The sequence below is a fragment of the Solanum dulcamara genome, chromosome 11, assembly GCF_947179165.1.
Source record: "Solanum dulcamara chromosome 11, daSolDulc1.2, whole genome shotgun sequence".
NCBI lineage: Eukaryota > Viridiplantae > Streptophyta > Magnoliopsida > Solanales > Solanaceae > Solanum > Solanum dulcamara.
The window spans coordinates 55813366-55833740 of record NC_077247.1 but is presented as its reverse complement, the minus strand read 5'-3'; the positions used below and the strand labels follow the sequence as shown (position 1 = coordinate 55833740).

At 32.1% G+C, this 20375-nt stretch overlaps 2 protein-coding genes across 3 annotated transcripts; both read right to left on the bottom strand.

The window, feature by feature from the left end:
* Nucleotides 1-605: 605 nt before the first annotated feature.
* LOC129872233 (serine hydroxymethyltransferase, mitochondrial) lies at nucleotides 606-6888 on the bottom strand. The gene is made up of 16 exons (XM_055947142.1): nucleotides 6608-6888; nucleotides 6472-6522; nucleotides 6292-6378; nucleotides 5463-5584; nucleotides 5265-5341; nucleotides 5062-5186; nucleotides 4288-4380; nucleotides 3675-3767; nucleotides 3363-3560; nucleotides 3089-3193; nucleotides 2455-2520; nucleotides 2228-2305; nucleotides 1872-1983; nucleotides 1694-1804; nucleotides 1171-1335; nucleotides 606-806 (listed from the first exon to the last, which is right to left on the bottom strand). Exons 1-15 carry the CDS (start codon nucleotides 6695-6697, stop codon nucleotides 1187-1189), a joined length of 1557 nt encoding a protein of 518 aa, XP_055803117.1. The 5' UTR covers nucleotides 6698-6888; the 3' UTR covers nucleotides 606-806; nucleotides 1171-1186.
* Nucleotides 6889-13006: 6118 nt separating this feature from the next.
* Nucleotides 13007-18489, bottom strand: LOC129873811 (MADS-box transcription factor 23-like). Of its 2 annotated transcripts, none has more exons than XM_055948999.1 (9): nucleotides 18435-18489; nucleotides 18135-18345; nucleotides 15437-15515; nucleotides 14482-14543; nucleotides 14062-14161; nucleotides 13942-13983; nucleotides 13753-13836; nucleotides 13508-13665; nucleotides 13007-13251 (listed from the first exon to the last, which is right to left on the bottom strand). In XM_055948999.1, exons 2-9 carry the CDS (start codon nucleotides 18314-18316, stop codon nucleotides 13248-13250), a joined length of 711 nt encoding a protein of 236 aa, XP_055804974.1. In that variant the 5' UTR covers nucleotides 18317-18345; nucleotides 18435-18489; the 3' UTR covers nucleotides 13007-13247. The 2 variants fall into 2 exon arrangements, with proteins under 2 accessions (XP_055804974.1, XP_055804975.1); XM_055949000.1 differs by having other exon boundaries at nucleotides 18135-18333; nucleotides 18435-18484.
* Nucleotides 18490-20375: the final 1886 nt, after the last annotated feature.

The window sequence follows — 20375 nt, the reverse complement described above, 5'->3', positions numbered from 1 at the left end:
ATTGGCTGTTCATCATTCAATTATTTAAAGTAAAGAACTTTGTGATACACTTTTATTTTTCTAACATTATTAAAATTATTCAAGAATTTACTTTGCCTAAATGTGTCGAAGACTTAAAAGAGAGAAAGGAGGTCATTTTAAGAGATGCCTTGAAGGTGAGATAGATGGCATCATATATGTTGATGCCTAGATCTATCATGGGTGTGGAGACTTGATTTTGCAAGATATTATCAATATGAAGTTTTATCGGAAAACTGAAAAGCAAAAGGTAACTTGTAAGTTTGGTGTGAATTCATTCATCTCTTAGTTAAAAAGATCACATATAAAGAAACTGCGTAAAAACTATTGTAAATAAAAGTGATTCTAAAATATTTTAAGAATCATGCTCAAGAAAACAATTTGACTCCCCCGATCAGTAATAGTGCCATATACTTTTTGTCACCGGGCAGTATCTCTGATATGGTAGGCTTTTAGTCCGCCGGGTTACTTTCATTTCACTGTTATGTGCCTCATGAGTCATGGCAGTAACATGGTAATCTCAAGTAATCTCAAGGGAATAAAGCAGAGCATTGAGATAACAGAATCCCACTTATAAATGAACAAAATTCATGAAAGGTAACAAAAGTTTATTCCTTTAAAGGACCTCAGTTGGACTGTTAAGTGTTTAATATACAAATTGCAAACATGGGAACCAACATCTACGGGATTTCTTTACATATATAAGCATGAGAACATGTACTTGAAAGCAAGCCATGGTTGGATTTTCTTCCCCTTTCACCTTTTTTATGAAGCTGGATATTAGGTGCCTGTTACACGAACAAACCACAAACAGGAAAAGAAAATAAATGAGCCTCGAATGAAAATGAAGAGCAAGGAAATAACCACATTTGAAAAGGATAGAAAGGCGTAAATCTGATCTGCAGTCTGAACTACTACTCAAGCAAAACCAACATGTCCAAGTTTCTTTGAGATCCATAGTATAATGACTGAATATTTGCTCATAATATTCCAATCTCAAAGCATAGAAAATGATCCTTATGCTTTCACATCACAGGCTATCTGACTTGAATTACCGTAATGTTTTTTTATAAATTTTGATTGCTCTATGTCTCATCATAGTCAAAGGGACACAGTTCATGACGAAACAATGTACCTCAATGCATGACGTACCTTGTGTATGTACCTCTTAGTTTTTGTACTTCATTGTTTCTTTCTCAAAGCCAATTGTAGGGAACTGCTTAGCATACTCCTCCACATCATGGCGGAGTTTTGCAATTTCAGACTTGATTGGAGCACTGGATTCTAGTGTTGCTACAAAGTCTTTCAACTTTGTCCCTGATACAAGAAGATGATATTATGATAACAGTGAAAGTCGTTCACAGGTTAAAGAACCACACAGATTCAAATGAAGCAAGCATTTGAGGTAACAAAATCTAAGTCCTATTGCATTAGAGAACTAAAAGGGTGATAATAAAAGGAACTACACATACTTATGTATACCTAACAAGTCAGATGGACATCTATAGACAAGGTATTGTTTTATGAGATTTAATTCATATGCATTGATAGTGTTAAGAATATTGCAGATTATTACTTTTTTTCCAGGTTACCATATCATACTTAATATGGAAAGTTACATCTTGTAATATATCAACTTAACTACACGGACGTGTATAGCTGGAGTCTTACACACCTTGAGTTTCAGCCTTTACTTTCACTGCTATCTTCACAGCAGCATCAAAGAAATCAGCAACTTTAACAAAATCTTCCTCAAGAAATCCCCGAGAAGTGAGTGCAGGAGTTCCTGATTAACAATAGTTTTATCGAATTTGTTTACAATGAAGAATTACTAATGAAGAGAGGTGTCTTACCCATTCTGATGCCACCAGGGACCATGGCAGATACATCTCCAGGAACGGTGTTCTTGTTGGCTGCAATATGTACAGCTTCCAAGACTTTTTCAACCCTGGAACCATCAATACCCTGTAAAAGGACGAGGCTCAGTCCTTGCAACGTATTATTTCTTTCGTGATAAAGCATAATAGATGCTAATATATAACATGCGTCAACCTCATGCATTTCTATCTCAGCTGATCTTTAAAAGAGCTCACAGCAATAACTGTATTACTTAAATTTTAATTCATCAAAAGCAATTGTTAAATTTACCAGTCCTCTCAGATAACTCATAGAGGAAGGTTTATCTTTGTCTTAGGAGTTCATACTTTACCTTGTTTTTCATGTTCACCAAAACCAAGTGATTATCGGTTCCTCCAGAGACAAGTTCATAGCCCTTCTCCCCTAAAGCCTGCAGGATTGAAAAATATGCAGCAGCAATGAAGAAAGCAATATTATGGAGATAATGAATCAACAATAATTTATAGCTTTTTAAAAAAATAAACTATGGATTTCACTAATATGCTTCTGTTGGGAACTGCATATTTCATTGACTCTTACCTGGGCAAATTTTGAGGAGTTGCTGAGGACTTGTTCTTGGTAAGCTCTGTATTCTGGAGTAGTGGCCTGCATTTAGTAGGATTAGAAAAATAGAGAGAACAAGCACCATACAATAATTTTCATATTTACCTAAAAAAACATTCAAGAGCAAAATGGAATGCCTTTCGAGTTTAGTGAAGTTATTTGAGAAAGTGTTGAAGCCAACAAGGAGAAAGAAGTCGGTTCTTCCAAAACCTTAAAACTCTTCGAATACAGTAGTACATAAATGACATTCATCTTTGTTTTTAGACCTTTTCCAGCTTTAGTCTGCATTCCTTGACAAGCTGCTTCATATAACTAAATGTTTTTCACACTTTGAGCCAAAAAAAGAACGATTTAGTTAAGACATCAGAAGTGCTATATGCAGGTGTTCGTAAAATTCTGGGACAATAAGTGCCCTGTATTCTTCTTGTTTCACAAAATCATTTGCTGAAATAAGGTCAAAACCCTTCAGCTCTTAAATCTCAAAATGCCTAATTCATCGGCTAGCACCCAGATCTTTTACATGCCTAAATAATGAGTAAGGAGATCTTTTACTTAGCCAGTGGCTATACAATTAACCAAACTATCAAAATGCTGTTGTAAAGATGTGAACCTGTTTCAAGGCAACTGCCAAGCCAGTGATGGTGTGATTATGGGGACCACCTTGGAGTCCAGGAAAGACTGCCTGGTTAATTTTGTCTTCATAGTCGTACAAAACCTTCAAATTAGCATAGCATAATTATGATATTAGTTTCGACACTAGTTAGTAGGCCATAAATCTCTTAGATTTAGCCAGCAAGTAGAAAAGAGTCCTAAAAAACTGGTTAAATATTAGGAAATGTGATGCTGAGGTGACAGTTTAAGTGGAAGTCTGCTCTTTAACTAACCTCCTTGCCTTGCTTGTTAACCTCTTTAACACCCTTCCTGTAAAAAATCATAGCACCACGAGGGCCACGAAGGGACTTGTGGGTTGTGGTAGTGACAACATCAGCATAATCAAATGGAGATGGGATCACTCCAGCTGCAACCAATCCACTAATGTGTGCCATATCTGCTAACAGAATAGCTTTCTGTTTGTTGCAAACCTGCCAGATATCCAAAAAGGCGCAAGTTCAAATGCCTTTTCTAAAAGTTATCAAGTTATCAACGTGATATAGGACAACTAAGTAAATATTGCACTATGGGAAAGTAAAGTTAACCTTCCGGATTCTGTCATAGTCATAAAGACGTGCGTAGGCACTAGCACCAGCAACAATCAATTTTGGCCTAAAGAGTGTGGCACTTTTCTCGAGCTGCAGAAAAGTAAGAGTCTCAAAGTGTTTAAAGAGAATAGGTATCCGTTAATAAAAATCTAACATTACAAGCACACAGTAAAGTAGATTAGCCTTCAATAGTACTTATTGTCTGAATAAACATTTATAACTTATAAGTTTTCTTTTTTAACTTGCTAACATAACCAGACGAAAAATCAGTTATAAGAAGTGAAAGAAACATCAAAATAATCTGAAAAATGTAATAATGGAGGCAATGCCAGCTCCAACTTATTGTCTCATACTAATGATAAGTTACCTGGACATCGTTGCACTGAATCAAGGGTGGACCTTCTGATATCACATTATATTACTTTTAGTTTTCATCATGTTATATTATAATTTATGTCTCTACTTAACTTTTGTCAAATGACAACGAACTCTTAGAAGGAAACTGGATTTACAATGTTTATGATTATATGGGTTCACCATTCAAAAGGAGAAGGTGAAGGGTAGAAGTCAAATGAGTAGAAGTTAGAACTATAAGAAAGCAGAAAACTACCTGGTCATAGTCAATATAGCCAGTGCTCTCATTGAGTCTGTATGGCATTGTCTCAAAGAATATAGAGACAGCAGATATCTTCTTTGTATCAGTCTGTGTTTATGAAACATAACATAAGACAACCCTGTACTAACGTAATTAAAATTAAACCATACAATAATTGCACTAGAAAGTAGAAATCAAGTTTTTCCAAGAAATAAGCTGGCTCTAACTCCAGATCTGTACAGAATGTATGAACATAATAGGTACATGCACTCATATATGCATCAACTCACATGTGTTGAACTTCATTTTACTCAAATTTTACCGGCAATAACTTCCAGATTTAAGATCATGTGTGATCTTAAAGCAGAAAAGTTTGGTCTTCTAAAGCGGCAAAGCATCATCAACATTTTAACTAACAAAGATCAATGCAATATACTAACCAAGCTGATAAAAATTACATACAGACACGTTTAACAGCATTTCAGTTTGAACTGTCCTTTAATCTTATATCAGATAAAATTTAAGGGATGTTGGCCTTTATCCAAGTGAAATTCTTCATCCACAAGAATGCTATAGCAGAAGAACATAACTTATATAACCAAATGCACCTCATAGAAGCCCAGAAAACATTAATTTCTCATTACAAAGGACCCTGGAAGGAGTACAGATTTACACCACAAACCACTAGTGCAAGCTTCTCAAGTGCTCACACTTTTAAGCAATGGAATTAGTTCGCAACAGCCAGAAAACCAGTTATTAAGGACGAGAAACAACAAAATATAGAAGCACCTGATATCCATGAGAAAGATGTCCACCGTGAGGAAGATCAAGAGCCATGATTCTCTCATGAGGTTTTAATAATGCAGTGTAAACATGAAAATTAGCGGGTGATCCTGATAGAGGCTGAACATTCACTGCAATAACAAAAGGTTAATTGAGGATGAGTACTTCTAGTTTCTAGTACTATTTAGGAGATGACCGAAATTTATTACCTCCCCATTTTGCAGGATCCAACCTGAATGCTTCCAAAGCACGTTTCTGGCATAAGGTTTCTGCCATATCTATGTACCTGGACAGCCACCCATTCTTTCATAATATTAAAATAAAATCTGGAATTGATATATGACATGAAAATGCAGGTTAATGACAAAAGTCTTAGGAGAATGAAAAATAGCAAACATTCTGCGTACTCATTTCCTCCATAGTATCTGGCACCAGGATATCCTTCACTATACTTGTTAGTCATGACTGATCCAACTGCTTGCATCACCGAAACGGAAGTGAAATTTTCTGATGGAATAAGTTCGAGCCCCTAAAGAAAGCAGTTTCAATTGGTAAGACATTTAACTTCCATATCTAACTGCTTCTTTGCATCTTAAACAAACGAAAGACAACTAGCAGAAATAGATGCTATATGTGATATGAAGAGTAAAAGAAATGAGACATAATATATTATTCTTAGCTAGCCTTTTTCTTACTGATAAAGAATTTTTAGTTACTCATTCAATGCTCTAAATAAGAGTTTGATAAGTTAATTAATTTCAGCAATTGGAACTCCCCACGAAGTAATCTGAAAGGCATTTATACTCAAAGATGTGGTCCAGAGGATAATAATTAAGGTGAGTAAAAACCATGGCAGACCAGGTATCAAATCCCAGCCGATACAAACAACACTGGGTGGTTTTTTCCCATCTGTCTAAGCCTTTGTGGGCAGAGTACCCCGGTAGCTATACTGACGCTGGGTAGCCAATATTTGGTGAAATAATTGAGGTGTGGGCAAAACCGGACATCACAGTTACTAAAAATATCTAAAAGTTAATTCATATAGACTTGCTTATTTTTTTTTATGACAAGGGAACCCGTAATCAGTACACTTCCAATGGTAGCCAAAACTCTAAGATCAATCAACTAAGCCTTAATCCCTCTGCGGTAAGCTTTTATCAGTAGAAGTAATTGAACAAAATTTGAGTGAGTGAGAAATGGAAAAAAGGAAAAAAGAAACAGAAGAAGATATAGAACCTTCCATTGGCGTGCTTTTTCATGCTCAATAATGTCATCAATCTCAGGATCAACAACCTCTAGTGGAGCATTCAGTTGCTTTGGCCACTGAAAGTATTCAGGCTTTCAAGTCAGAAATGAAAAAAAAAGCACAATTATAAGTTCAACTAACACATTAAATCCAATTCATCAGGAACGTACAGTGACTCCAGATTTTTCCTTGTCGTATACAGCTTCATTAGGCAAAGACGACTGCAACAAACAGAGCAAAGGCAAGATAACTTAAGAAAAAGCAAATTAAAATAAGTAATACGTAGTAGTACTAGTATATACGAACCATGTAATAGAGAGAGCCACCATTGTAGAGACGCTTAACAGGCTTGTCCACTGTTGAGGAAAGCCTCCGAAGAGCTATTGCCATAGCCATTGCAGCTGTCCTCCTTCTGCACCAGCTAACAAACACTCAAAGAGTTGTAGTGAATGCTTTTTGTCTGGATTGGCAGATGGTGTTTGGGTGGTGGTAGAAATTTGGATAAATTTTATGGTCATTGTGGCGCCAGCCTACTCATATTCCATATCCATTTCTTTTTTACTCATCTTAAAAGTTACTCCATTAACTGCCAAGGAGACTGTTTAAATTCTTAATCAATTCAAACTTAGCATACTACTAAAAATAATTTAAACTTTGTGCACTAAAGTGTAAAATTGGACCTATAATTATTTTGTTTTCATAGCAAGTTTTAAGATGTGGTAACTTGAAAAATACTACTTTTTTAAGGTATAACAATCTGCTGCTGTGTAAAAGAATTTCTCCATTATTATAACTAAGTTAAATCCTTTTACAAATTATGACATGACTCCCTAAAGACCCACTAGAAAAAAGAAAAAAAAAACAGTAATTCAATTGTTTGTGGGGCATATCATATGCGTATCTTCCATGAATGCTCTGTTTGAGTTAATGAAGTGGAAAATATTTCCTATTATACAATACCAGCCATAGAAGCCCTATCCAACTTACAGCCACAAAGGCTGCCCTCCAAGATTTAAGTTTCTTTAACTTGTTGGGAAAAATGTGATGTTCTCTTTTTCTTTCACTTGGGTCACTATACTCCCGTCGGTGACGGCTCCGATCAACTATTTGGGCTTTTTGTCTGTCCCCAGTATAAACTTACATGGGCTTGGTGGTCTAAGACCTCAAACTTGGGCCTGAATTTTTATTTCATTTTGGCTTCTTTTCATGGCTTAGCCACTTTTCAAACAGGTTTTGTGAAAAATACTTAATATATTGAAAATTCTTTTAAAAATAAAAACTTTTGGTGCGGAATTATCATAACCGTGTCTTGTATTTCAAAATTAAACAAATTGAAAAAGTCAAAAGTATAATCATGGATCTTGATATTCATAATACTGTGTTGAATTTCAAACTTATACTAAAAGATAAAACTCCATCATGATGTTCTGGATCGTCAAGAATATAGGACTTGCAGCATGTCTTGTGCCTGTAATATTTGCCTTCCTAATAAACTTTGCCTTAATGACTGCTTGCCTCGAGGACATTTCAGTCTTCTTATCCTTTATAGTATTTTTCAGTTACAAGACTTTTTCCTTGAGACCACATATGGCAATCGTACAAAGGGAATCCCATGACTAAATTCGATGCGCATAGCATATAATATAAGAAAACTATATGGCATTCTTTTTAATTTTTCTGGTTTTTGTTGGTATTCTTTAGGCCAAGGCTTGTTCTATGAATTTGGTCTTCTTGGTGACCAGAGTAGTTTGCGTTGGTGCCTGGTGGGTATGGGCTCATATATTTCCAAAATTCACATTATTTATAAATGGCTCTTTAACCCCTTGTCACAATTCCATTTTTAAAAATTTCTTTCGGCATTTTATATGTTATTTCCTTTTACCTAATTAATGGGAGAACAAAAAAGACAACTGGCTAGTAGAGCTACTAATTTGTTAAATAATCAAAAAACATATATTTAAAAAATCCTCTCAAGCAAAAAATATACTTTTTCTACTTGACTATTTGAAGAGGCTCCAACTTTTGGTTATAAGTTATTATAATCCCTTTAGTCTGCAGCAAAGTAGCCATTAATTAATAATTAGTCACAAATTAAATCCATATAGTATCACTTAAGCGGCTTCTAATGCTAACCACCTTAATGATTAACTCAGGTGGCTGACAAATTGAATTATGTTATCTTTTGAACCAGAAAAGGTTTAGGAAGAATATATATAAAATAAGAGATGGTAGTAAGTTAGCTGATTAGTTGGAGGTGGTTTATTGCGGGTCCTCTCAATGGAAAACAATAAAGGCTTGGTTATTTGGCCACGTCACTCATCATAATTATATATAGCGATAAATTTAAGATTTGAATTTCAAATTTCAAGATAAATTTTATTTAGATCAATAAATTAACATCGAGTCTTATATTTAAGAAATTCAAAATTTATATATATGAAAAAAAATTAAATATTATATACAATAATTTGTGGAGGAAATTTGGGTGAAAACTCTTCTACCCCTAGATCCTCCCTTGTTGATAAATAACCCACTATATTCTACGATGAATTACAGAAGCTGAAAATCTGTTCTGCACGGGAATGATTTAAATGCCCACACATAACTTCAAAATATAAAGATGGAAAAAATAATCACTAGCTCAAATTCAACAATCTCCTTACCTAATTTTCCGTTTGAGTTTATTGTTATGCCGAGTAGATTCAAAATTTATATTTTAATGAATTCATCTTTAATTTTATTTTCATTATATTCACAAAATTATTAGTGTTAGGATTGAACACTAATTACTATCATATCAAAAGCTATAGTTAATAGGAGAAGGAATTAAAATTTTGAGTTTATGCATGTGGATTTAGATTCTAAAAATTAAAGAAAGTTATAATTGGGTTTTTGATAAATATCTATCTATCTATCTATCTATCTATCTATATATCTATCTATCTATCTATCTATATATATATTTATATATCTATATATATATATATATATATATATTGTTGAGTAAATTCTTTGAAATCAAATACAATATGTACATCAAAATTATTGAATTTTTCGAAACTAGCAAAAAAGTGTCAATTCCACACCTGAAATTTATTGTAAAGGCAAAACATTATTTTTAACCAAACCCAAGAACGTGTTTGACCATGACTCCTAGGCCATCACTTGGGTCTCGTTATAGGCAGGATTTTATATTTATCCAACAATAGGTTTTGCAAATTTGATTTATTTATTAAAATTTTCATAAATTCTTACATCCGCCATGTTAATCATGGAACAAAAAGGGAACCGAAATACAGCTGGCATTATGGAATCATCCAAATACTTTTATTTGGTTCTAAGTGTCGGATTTGTTCAAGTAGAAAGGAGAAAAGATCATGGATTGTTGGGTTTGGTTGATTAGGAATAAGACCTTTAAGTATCCTTTTAGGTCATTTGATTTATACCAACAGAATAAATTGATATCTTCGATCTTCGATTTACAAAATATAAAATTAATTCTAACTTTTAATCTGAAACATCTATATTATTCACAGTAGATAAAATAAATTGATTTCAAAGTGATAATTTCAAAATATCCTCTTATAGAATGACGCCAACACAAAGTTGTTGCGTACTATCCTATTCTGACAGATTGCGATCTTAAACATAACGACTAAATCAGCCCTACACGAGTCATGACAGCAAGTACGATAAGCTTAATAATACCAAGAACATATAATATCTTGTGTGCAATATATCAAAATTAAATAGGCCCACATAAAAGTGGTACAAAATAAATAAATAAATAAATAATTATTCTTGCTAGTACTTGTACCTATTATATTCCAATCTACCCGTTACACACTTGCATCAATTATCTCTTCGCAAATACTACTCCTACAATAATTTTGCAGTTTTCAATGGAAACCGATTCCAGTTACAAGCGACCGGTGACTCACATGTTGTCCGGTTGTATGTCACCGTCTTGTATTCCGGTGCACGAAGAGTATTCGCGAATAAACACGTTGACACGTGGAAGAAGAGAAGGAGGAGGAGGAAGCTGGAATCGGGTGAAATTATGTAGAAAGTTGTTGAAGAAATTGATGAATGAAGGCAAGAAAAATATTATGTATGGGAAGCAGAAGTCACTGAAGTTTCAATACGATTTTGTTAGTTATTCGCAAAATTTCGACGAAGGGGAATTTAAGGATGAGTATCCTCGTCGTCAAATATAATTAGGAGTTCAGAGACTTCAACAATCACTGTACATAATTCGATATTTACGTTTTATTATCGTCCTAATTAAATCAAGCATTGAGTTAATAATGACTATTCTTTTTCTTCTTCTTCTTCTTTTTTCGGTTTTCTTGCTTGAGAATCAAAATCAGTAAACTTTGATTCCGATATGCTTTTCTCAGGAATCTTAGTAGCTATGTTGACTATCTAAATTTTTACCTTATTAGTGAGTGTTCAATTTTTCACCTTGTAATCACCTTCCCTTTTTTCCTTCCCCATCCAAATTATTTTTTGTTACTTTTTTTAAAGAAAAAACCTGTTCCTTGCCTCCTCTCTCCTTTTCGTTTTTAGTCATTAAATACTTTTTGGGGGGTTCATGAGATGGAAAAACTTCATTGAATTGAGTTCACGGCAAGAAAGTTCAAGCAAGGGATCAAAATTTTGGAGAAAGAAAGGCTCTTAATTTATCATACTAATTGATACTCCTCTCGTTCCTATTTACTTGTCAAATATTTTATAATTTGATTTTTCTTTTTATTTGTCAATTTTGACAAATCAAGAAAGAATAATTTTTTTTTTGTATTATACCCTCAATTTACTAACATTGAGTTAATGTCTTTGAAAAATGTAGTGAGTAAATATGTTTAAAACTCTATCAATTAATAGGTGTAAAATGATAAATTCATTATATCAATCATTGTTTTCTTAATAGGTGTATTAAGTCAAAATTTGACAAATAAAAAGGTGATAAATTCACTATATCAATTATTATTTTCTTAATAGGTGTGTTAAGTCAAAATTTGACAAGTAAAAAAGAATGGAGAGAGTATCAAATTCTTTATATTTTAAGTGCCAAAAAAATGATTAGAAAGTCGTCTTGGAAACATAATCTTCAATTCGTCAACAATAGTGAGAGAAATGTTAAAAAAAATGAGAGTTCTTCGAGGGATTAATGATACTTCGGTTATTTTTTAATTTTTTTCATTTCATGTTTGATATTTATTCTTGGCTTGATCTATTAATTTGAATTTGTGCCATGACACATAAAAGTAAAGAAACGCTTCATTCTCAGATTCAAACGCGAAAAAGTTGATCAAGTGTTGTGAAATTCTATCTATCTTACTACAATTTTGATTAGTGTGGAGAAGCGCTAATCTTGATTCCATGTTTAATAAAATTAGATGGTGTCAACTGTCAACCATTTGTCTGTAATCACAACGCCAGTTCAGTGTTCAATAAAAATAATTTATTAGTAAATATTTTGAAGAGCTAAAATATTGATATACTAGCTAAAGCTAATTAACCAGTAGTGAAATTAAAATGTGGCGATGTAGTGAAAAATGACTGGTCTACAAAAGGAAGAAAACAAAAGTAAGAAAGGCGTGACACGAAATGAAAAATATTGTCAACTATAATAAAGTTTAGTGTACCGTTTTCATTCATTTATTATCTGTTTGACAATTGCTTCAAATGATATTATATGCATTTTTTTTTATGAATTTCAACAGGCGATGACCACATTGCACATTATATAATCTCTATTGTTTTTTAAAATATTTTGACTGCTTCAATTTTTTTTTTGTGTCTAAAATTCTCCATTTAGCTTATGTTATTGTTCTTTATATACGTGTAAGAAATACTTTTTCAAGAAACTAAAAATTAATACAGAATTGAGAATACATAAATTCTTAATTAAAATTATCATAGTCTTACCCTCAAACCAATTTACAAATCGAATATGTATTACTCTAAGAAAATATGGACACGACTTATGCAAAATGGATCGCTATTCTATATAACCCTCTTACACCAAATTTTATCTTTATTGTATTTGTCTATATACCATATTATCAATTTCTTTCGAATTATGTCAGCTTGTACATAGTGACACCACTTATTTAGGTCAACCGATTTTATTTGCTGTGATCATATATGTTATGAATCAGTCCAAGCCCAATGTCGATACTCGATACCTATGGGATGTCACACAAGCAACTATTGGGCTGAGAAATAGAACTGCAAGACCTTCTCAAAGGTTGCTTTGGAATATGGGCCAATTAGCAACTAGTTTGAAATGACAATCAGTTAGAAAAAGAATAGTTTATGCGTATTATGATCATGCTTAGGCAAAGTCTGTATTTCTCATCCTGCTTTCTCTCGGTCTAGTTCCTCGGCTCCTTCAATCAATCCTAGTTATTACTTTCTATATTTCTGCATTTCCGTTTAGGCTTTTGCCTTTTGAGTTGTTGCATTTACTTTCTAGAATTGTAATTGAACTTTAGCCAGAAACTAGTTAGGGTCATCATTGGACCAAACGTGCAATTTTGCTATTCTCACAATGCAACTATACGATTTTATTTTTATTGAAATTTAAAAAAAAAAGAGTGTAATAAATATATGTATAAATAATATATCTAGAACCCTTTTTTTAAAAAAAAAAAAGAAAGTGATTTAGAACCCATAAATAATTAAAAATTATGCCTCTGCCTTTGGAGTTATGATGCCTCTGCTTTCCGTATGTGCAATATCAAGTGTTTGAATTACATTGGCAGCACAGGTAATGTATGCTACCATTATGAATAAGATAGTACACTTCATGAGATGCCTTTGCATCTCCACACTAATATTATATCATAGAAACACTACAATCCTTGTTTTAGTTTTTCCTCTTCTGCTGCTCTGCAGTTCAGGTTGTTAAATCATTGATCTTTACTGCCACCATTCACATCTACCTGGAAAAAGGTCAAAATTCAGTATCTATAGTGCAATATCACACTACTTACAATTCATTAATTTATAAGTTGCATAGTCTTACACTATGAGCGCCATTTAAATTGTTATCGCAGGTTAGGACTTTATTTTCCTGGTTAGATTACACTGTCAATGCACAAAACTTAAATTGCTGCTAGAGTTGCACACGTACATCTAATTACTTACAAAAGTTTGAATCATATTGTAATGAAAGAAGAACGAACATAACTTACGTACCTTGAGTTGGATGTTCCTGCTTGCATCTCAAAATTTTGTGGCTCAGGCTGGCTTAGCTGCAGATGGATGGGGGCCTGAACTTCTCTACTCACTGTGAAGCGATAGGGATAGTTGGTACTGTTTCCATTCACTGCATTAGCATCCCTTGTACCATAAGCCTGAAAGAATAAAGTTATCTTTTTTGCAGTAATTAGCTTTAACTTTGTAATTATACAAGGAAACTCTTAGCTAAACTCAACTACTACCTTTTTATACAATTCTGCATTTTCTTGTCGAATGAGATTTACCTTCTTGTAGAGTTCCAAATTTTCTTGATGTATCATGCTCCCCTGTATACATTCAATAGAAATATACTCAAGCGTTTTCTGATCAAATTTTGATTTTTTGATCTAATTTGATCACACGATGAAAGCTGCTACACTGTTTGCACGTACCTTTCGAGTTAGCTCTTGAATTTCATCCTTCAATATTTGTTCCTATGAAGTCAGAAAATGTTAAGTTCCTAGTATTTTTCAGTTCCAATAATACTAATTAGTATCAGGTTGATTGCAGACCTTTTTCGTACGGATGCTCCTTAAGCTCATTTCCAGTTGATTCTCCAGATTTGTTTGTTCTTTTACGCCCAAACCACATAGCTCCTCTCCCAATAATTGCCTGTTCTATCAGATGATGGTGAGAAAATTGCCTATTGAATAGTACTAGTCAGTAAAGGTACTAGTATTAAAATCGCAATTTGTTAAACTCATCTGCAAACATCCAATTCGATGAGTCCATAAATTCATGAAAATATCGTAACATATGTGTTTGAGCCTTTATCTGGTACTTATTTTTCTTTAGCAGACCAAAAAATAAGGTGCAATTGCCTTAAAAATCCTGATGTATGATCAACTCGTAAACTATTTTGATGTTGAAATGTGTCACTATTGCAAAGTAAAAGCATGTATTATATGTTTTAATTAACGAGTAAACATTACCGATGAATTCCTTGCAATTCCTGTAGTTGTTGCCGCAAGATCTCTGCCTCTCTCTGCCACAACTATAGCAAGTAGAGTGCACAATATACTCAGGCAATGCGGATGTAAAATTTCAACATATACAATTTTGTAAGTAAACCTCATTGACATTGAATAATAAATACGGCTACTTTCTCTTCTAGATTTTAGTTTGCAGGATTATTATAAGGTTTCAAGTAACCTGCACAATAATGTAAAAAAGGCCTTAATTTGACAATGTTGCAGTGATTCAAATTATATACATATCCGATTTTATGTTTATAAAGTTTTTCCAGGTTAATATAAGGAGATCCATAACTTCATATTCCAAGAATATATACCGTTTCCAGCCAAGACAAATGAACTCCTTTTCGATGGAATTATATGAAACATCACCTGAGAACTGTTGCTGCTATACATGTATAATCCTGACTTAAGGGCAAGTATTGGAATATGAAGACCAGAGGCGAATTTAGGATTTCTACGATATGAGTGCACCATTAAATATTCAAGCAAGTGCATCATTTAGCCTAACAGATAATATTATACTAATTTTGATGAAGGGTCAAGTTTGAGAGTTTACTAATGTATACCATCTACTATTCGTATTTCCCAACCTTTCTAATTCCTAATGTTCATCAAAGGTATCAAGTCCAGCTATCTCTTATTTATTTGAATTCAGTGTCTTGAAGTTTAACTATACTACAATAGATAGCATATACTCATCCTATTTCAGCTGAAATTGACATAAACCTAATTAATAAACTTCTTAAAGTACATTTATATCACAATTAAGAAACTAATTAGGTAGAATAAAGAATACCAGAGCAAGTAGTAGCAGAGTGAGAATTTTCTTAAAGTAAACAGACAAGACGACTATTTTGTGTAAAATAAAAAGTTGCAAGAAGAAAAAGGTAGGTTGTTGATTAAATATTACCTTGAGTTCTAAGAGTGGATTGTGCAATTGTTGACGTTCGTCCTTCGTTTTGTTGTATCGTTCAATAACTGATTTCATGCTGTCATATGCACTCTCAAAGTCAGGTATCTTTTCAAGATTTAATATATATGTTAAAAAATAAATTTTGACCAACATACATACTACTATAGTTTTTTTCAATATGAGGTCTATTTTCTTTGCGAGGGATATTTAACTGGCCATGCTTCACTCTTATATGGCTCAACTGTGCCAGTATATAGATAATAGAAAACGGTTAATTTATCATTGTTTGTACTTTTTAACGTTATAAATATTTTTTACACTGCGCATTATAATTTAACATCTTATAACAAATTGCATATTTTATCTAATTTTTAAATAATTAAAAATAATATTATACTGAGTAAGGTTATATGTAGTTATCTTTTGACTAGATAATATAAAAATTCTTTTACACAATCAAAATATAGTAAAACTAAACATAGGCAATTGAAAGTTGGAAGAATATAAATCAAAACCTCAGATCATATGCAAAGATAATGCAAAAGTGAAGAATAAAGAGTATTCATAATACCATTATAGAGTAATTATACAGTGTATTACAAACTAGGTCTTCATATTTGTTAATTACTCTAGTAGAGATTCGTTATCAAATTAGGATTGATAACAGGACCGGCCTTCAAAAATTTAGGCATATGCCTTGGGGACTCAATTTTTTATCCAAAAAAAGATTATTTATAATAAAAAGTATATATACTTTAAAAAAATTATATTATTTTGTTTCCCTTTAACATTATTTTTTTTAAACTCCTTTTGCACTCTCTTTCTTCAATTTTTTAATAAGTTAGAGTAATACTTTGTCAAATATATGAATTAAATAATCAAAAAGTATTGAACAAAGCAAATTACAAATTCTTTTTTTATTACTTCTTAAATTTCAATCATTACAACGAATATATTAAAGTAGGGTATACCAAGTTATCAACTTTTTGAATCAAATTCTATGATTCTAACTCTTATCTTTGTTTAAAGTTTGTCACCTTATTACTAATAGAATTATGTTAACAATTCATATAATGAGTGCCCCGGAAAGATGACGTCTTTCAATGTTGAATTGATAAAATTTTACCTAAAATTAATAATTAATTGCAAAGAATTCATTTATAAAAAAAACATTAATAATAATTTGCATCTAAATAATTAGATGAATCAATAAATATATATGAAGTTTGTTTATATTTTAGGCCTCTAATCAAAATTTTACTTTAGGCCTCTTACTATGTTGGGCCGCCCTAATTGATAACGTAAAGGCCTATCCTCCTTTATATGCTTGTATTTATCACTGTTCACTTATTATACCTAAATAATTAAATATTTCAGTTATATGTATTGTTTGTATGCATGATTTTTCGTTATTAGTGGTTAGGGTTTGAAGTAAGAGGATTCCCTCTCTCCTTTCCTCTTTAACTTAGGAGAAAATGAGTTATTCATGCGCAATTTTTTAAATTTTCCTACCTAAGTTGTCCTATTTATATAGGAAGGAAATGAATGTATACTTTGATAGCATGTTTGACAAGGTATTTGAAAGACAATGTAGATCATGGCAAAGAAAAAAATGCTTTCAATAGGAGGAAGAATGATCCTCATCAAACATGTCCTACAATCAATGTCTATATATAAAAGATAGTGAAAATTTCAAAGCAGATACCAATCTTATGGCAAAGAGGAAAGCTTTTAGTATCTCTCAAATATGTAGGCATATGTTACAAATCAAGAACAATACAAAAATTAATAACAATTTGGAAAATTCATCTTTCAAAAAATTAAAAGATGGATCAAATAAATTATTCCTATATTTAATTTACCTTTACATTTAGTACTTCCTAAGTTCTAATGTGATAAGTAAAAGTGAACGGAAGAAGTATGATAGTCAACTTTGACTTTTCTCCAAATATTTGTTTCAAGTTGTACAATACTTTTTTCCTCTTATATTCTATCAAGACTTTTTTTTGTCTATGATCACTAATTACATTATCATAAATTGATTGTCTAGTGCACACTATATTTTGTATTTATGCAGGGTCTAGGAAAGGACCGCACCTTAAAGAGTGTGATGTAGAAAATCTACTCTAATGCAAATATGAACGACTACTCTAATGATCTATATGTGGGACAAATGTTTATTTCATAAAGCAAGAGGGAACAACCCATTTTTTCCTCTACTTCTTTTTCCCTCCATTTCTCATTCAACCTATCAATTAAACCCAACATGATAATTACTCTATAATATCCTAGAAGCAATTCAAGGAAGAAAGCATCATCATTCAATTATATATTAATCAGTATACAAATACGACTTCTACTTATTAACGACTTAATTAATTACATAAGATCATATCTCTAAGAGTTCCAATATGTGTATTTTTTTAATTTCATGGTGCTCTAATATTCTTCCAGTATAGAACATATTTTAGCTTATGATATGTATCTTAATCAGTAGCTGTTAATTAATAAAAAACAAAATAGAGGTGAAATCTTGATATTATAGTAATTTTAAAATGTTCGATGCAATGAAACAGTCCAAGAGTCGATCGATACTAAATATTCTCACGCAACAGTTACTCTTTTTCCCCTTTTAGTGATTTATGAACCAAAAAAACAAGACGTTTATTATTAAACTTGTAAATATTATTGATACCTGGTGTTAGAAAACTCATAGAGCTTGCCAGTACTGGAGAAAATAATCAATCCAACTTCAGCATCGCAAAGAATCGCGAGCTCCTTAGCTTTCTTCAACAATCCATTCCTTCTTTTCGAGAAAGTAACTTGTCTGCTCGTTGAGTTATCGATCCTTCGGATCACTATCTTTCCCCTTCCCATCTAGGGCTTTACTAGCTCTAATTAAAGATCTATATATAATTTTTTTTTATATAAAAAAAAAAAGATTAATTGAAATATGTATTAAATCTTTAGACTAAAGAGGGGGGAAAAAACTTACTTGGGTTGTTGAGAGCTTTGGAAACAATATGAAATGAAATCAAAGTCTTCTAAAGAGAGTGTGAATAACATCATAATCAGGAAGGAGCCTTTTATAAGCTTTTGGTTTTTGTGAACAGCTTGGAATGTGTTTTTTTTTAACCCCACTTTTTTTTTTTTAATTTGTACTATACTTTATTGTTTTCCCAAATATATTTTAAGTTGACAAGTGATACTTAGTTTTAGTAGCGCCGTCGCCGTATAATTTACTGACGCGTGGGGAATCCAAGAGTTCCCTTAATAATCCTAAAAGGGGAAAAATCATTTTCCCATTTTAGTAACCTTAAACTATATCCACAAAAGAAAACCCATTTAAGGTAAAAAATAAAATAAAAATAGAGTCAGAGAGACTCCTTTATATATAAGTTTATTTAGAATTTTGGACATTGATAAACAGCTATCCTCTTTGGTTACTTTCAAGAATTTTCACGTGACCTTGCTCTCTTACCCCTCTGTCAAAAAGGTAAATGAGAAGCTTTAATTACTAATATCTCTTTTCTTAATTTTCTATATATCCTTTTTTCACGCCTAATAGTTTAATTTCCTAAAATCATGGCATGCACAAGGAGCTAGTTACATTAGAAAGTTGAGTGGAAGAGATCATGTCACATACATGTACAATATTGATCATGATTAGGCAAATTCATATGCAAATATGCAATAACTTTGTGTACGTACGTTCTGGATGATTTTCCTTGTTTTCTACAAAAAAAAAATTAATAAAAGAAAGTGATTTCACAGTCAAACTGTTAGGAATTGTTTGGTATGAGGTATAAAGTATAAAAATTCTGAAATAAAATATAGGATATTTTATTCTGCGTTTGGTTGGAGCTATTAGGTAATCTTTGAATTAATTATCCCACCATTTATACATTAGTGATGGAATAAATTATTCCATAAAACGACCCCTATTAGAATTCTATGGCAAGATATAAGCTTTTTTAAGGAGTTCGACCATTTAATCAATATAGTGTTTTTCCTCACTCGGTGCGCACCTTATGTTTGTTTTGGGATTCGAATAATGCAGATCAAATGGAGATAAATCGCTCTCTATCAGAGATAATACAACTTTATTTTTAGAATTAAAAAAAAATTATTTATTCATAAGTTCATAAATCTTTAAATGTAATCTACAATTTATTCATAAGCAAAGAGAATTGTGATTCATAAAGGAAATTATATTTCTCATTTTAATTTAATTTTTTTTAACTAATTGATCAAGGAAAAATTAGAAACCCCTACTGAGCACCACCTGATAGAAAAAAGAAAGAGAGAAAAAAAATTAACAAGTCCAATTAATTAGTACTAGGGTTCTGTCCACGTGTCAAATACAACATGCATGACGCAAATAGATTAGGTTAGTTTCGGGAAAGAGAAATAAAACAAAAATAAAAAAGACATAATTAAGGTTGGATTTCTGTTTAATTTCAGAGTTAATTACACTAAAATTAACCCTTAAATTGTGTTCTATTTCAAATCCTTTCGCGTGTCTTTGATTTATCGCTAGCCTAATTAAAGTGTTTAAGTGTATCGTTTAAATTTTTTGGAAGACACAATAACAGAATGGGGTCGACAAACACGTGAAGGAGGATTCGCCAATCAATAAGAAATGCAAGCACATGGAGTGCACGCCTATATTTCCTTCTTTATATCTCCACTTTAACACTATTGTAACGCAAATCGTACTACCATTAAGACATTCGTATTAGTTTATGGATCTTATCATTAATTAACTTTATTAATTATACAACTTGTCTACGTCTTTTTGCCTTCCAAATTTCTACCATTAAACCCTAATAAAGTCTTGGTTGGGTGTGAGCTGAGTTACTTATAACATGTTAGATATTCTTAATATTATTGAGATTTTTAGAGAAAATTATGTGGACTTGATTCAAAATAAAAA

Bases quoted from the DNA above. Each gene is read 5' to 3' on its own strand.
- LOC129872233 (XM_055947142.1), bottom strand. From the start codon at position 6,697: ATGGCTATGGCAATAGCTCTTCGGAGGCTTTCCTCAACAGTGGACAAG. The intron at 3,561-3,674 runs GTTAACTTTACT...GATATCTGGCAG, and splicing joins ACTATGACAGAATCCGGAAG to GTTTGCAACAAACAGAAAGC. The intron at 1,805-1,871 runs GTAAGACACCTC...ATTGTTAATCAG, and splicing joins CCCTGGTGGCATCAGAATGG to GAACTCCTGCACTCACTTCT.
- LOC129873811 (XM_055948999.1), bottom strand. From the start codon at position 18,316: ATGGGAAGGGGAAAGATAGTGATCCGAAGGATCGATAACTCAACGAGC. The intron at 15,516-18,134 runs GTATCAATAATA...TGCATATGACAG, and splicing joins TATGAGTTTTCTAACACCAG to CATGAAATCAGTTATTGAAC. The intron at 13,837-13,941 runs GTACGTGCAAAC...GAATGTATACAG, and splicing joins TTCAAGAGCTAACTCGAAAG to GGGAGCATGATACATCAAGA.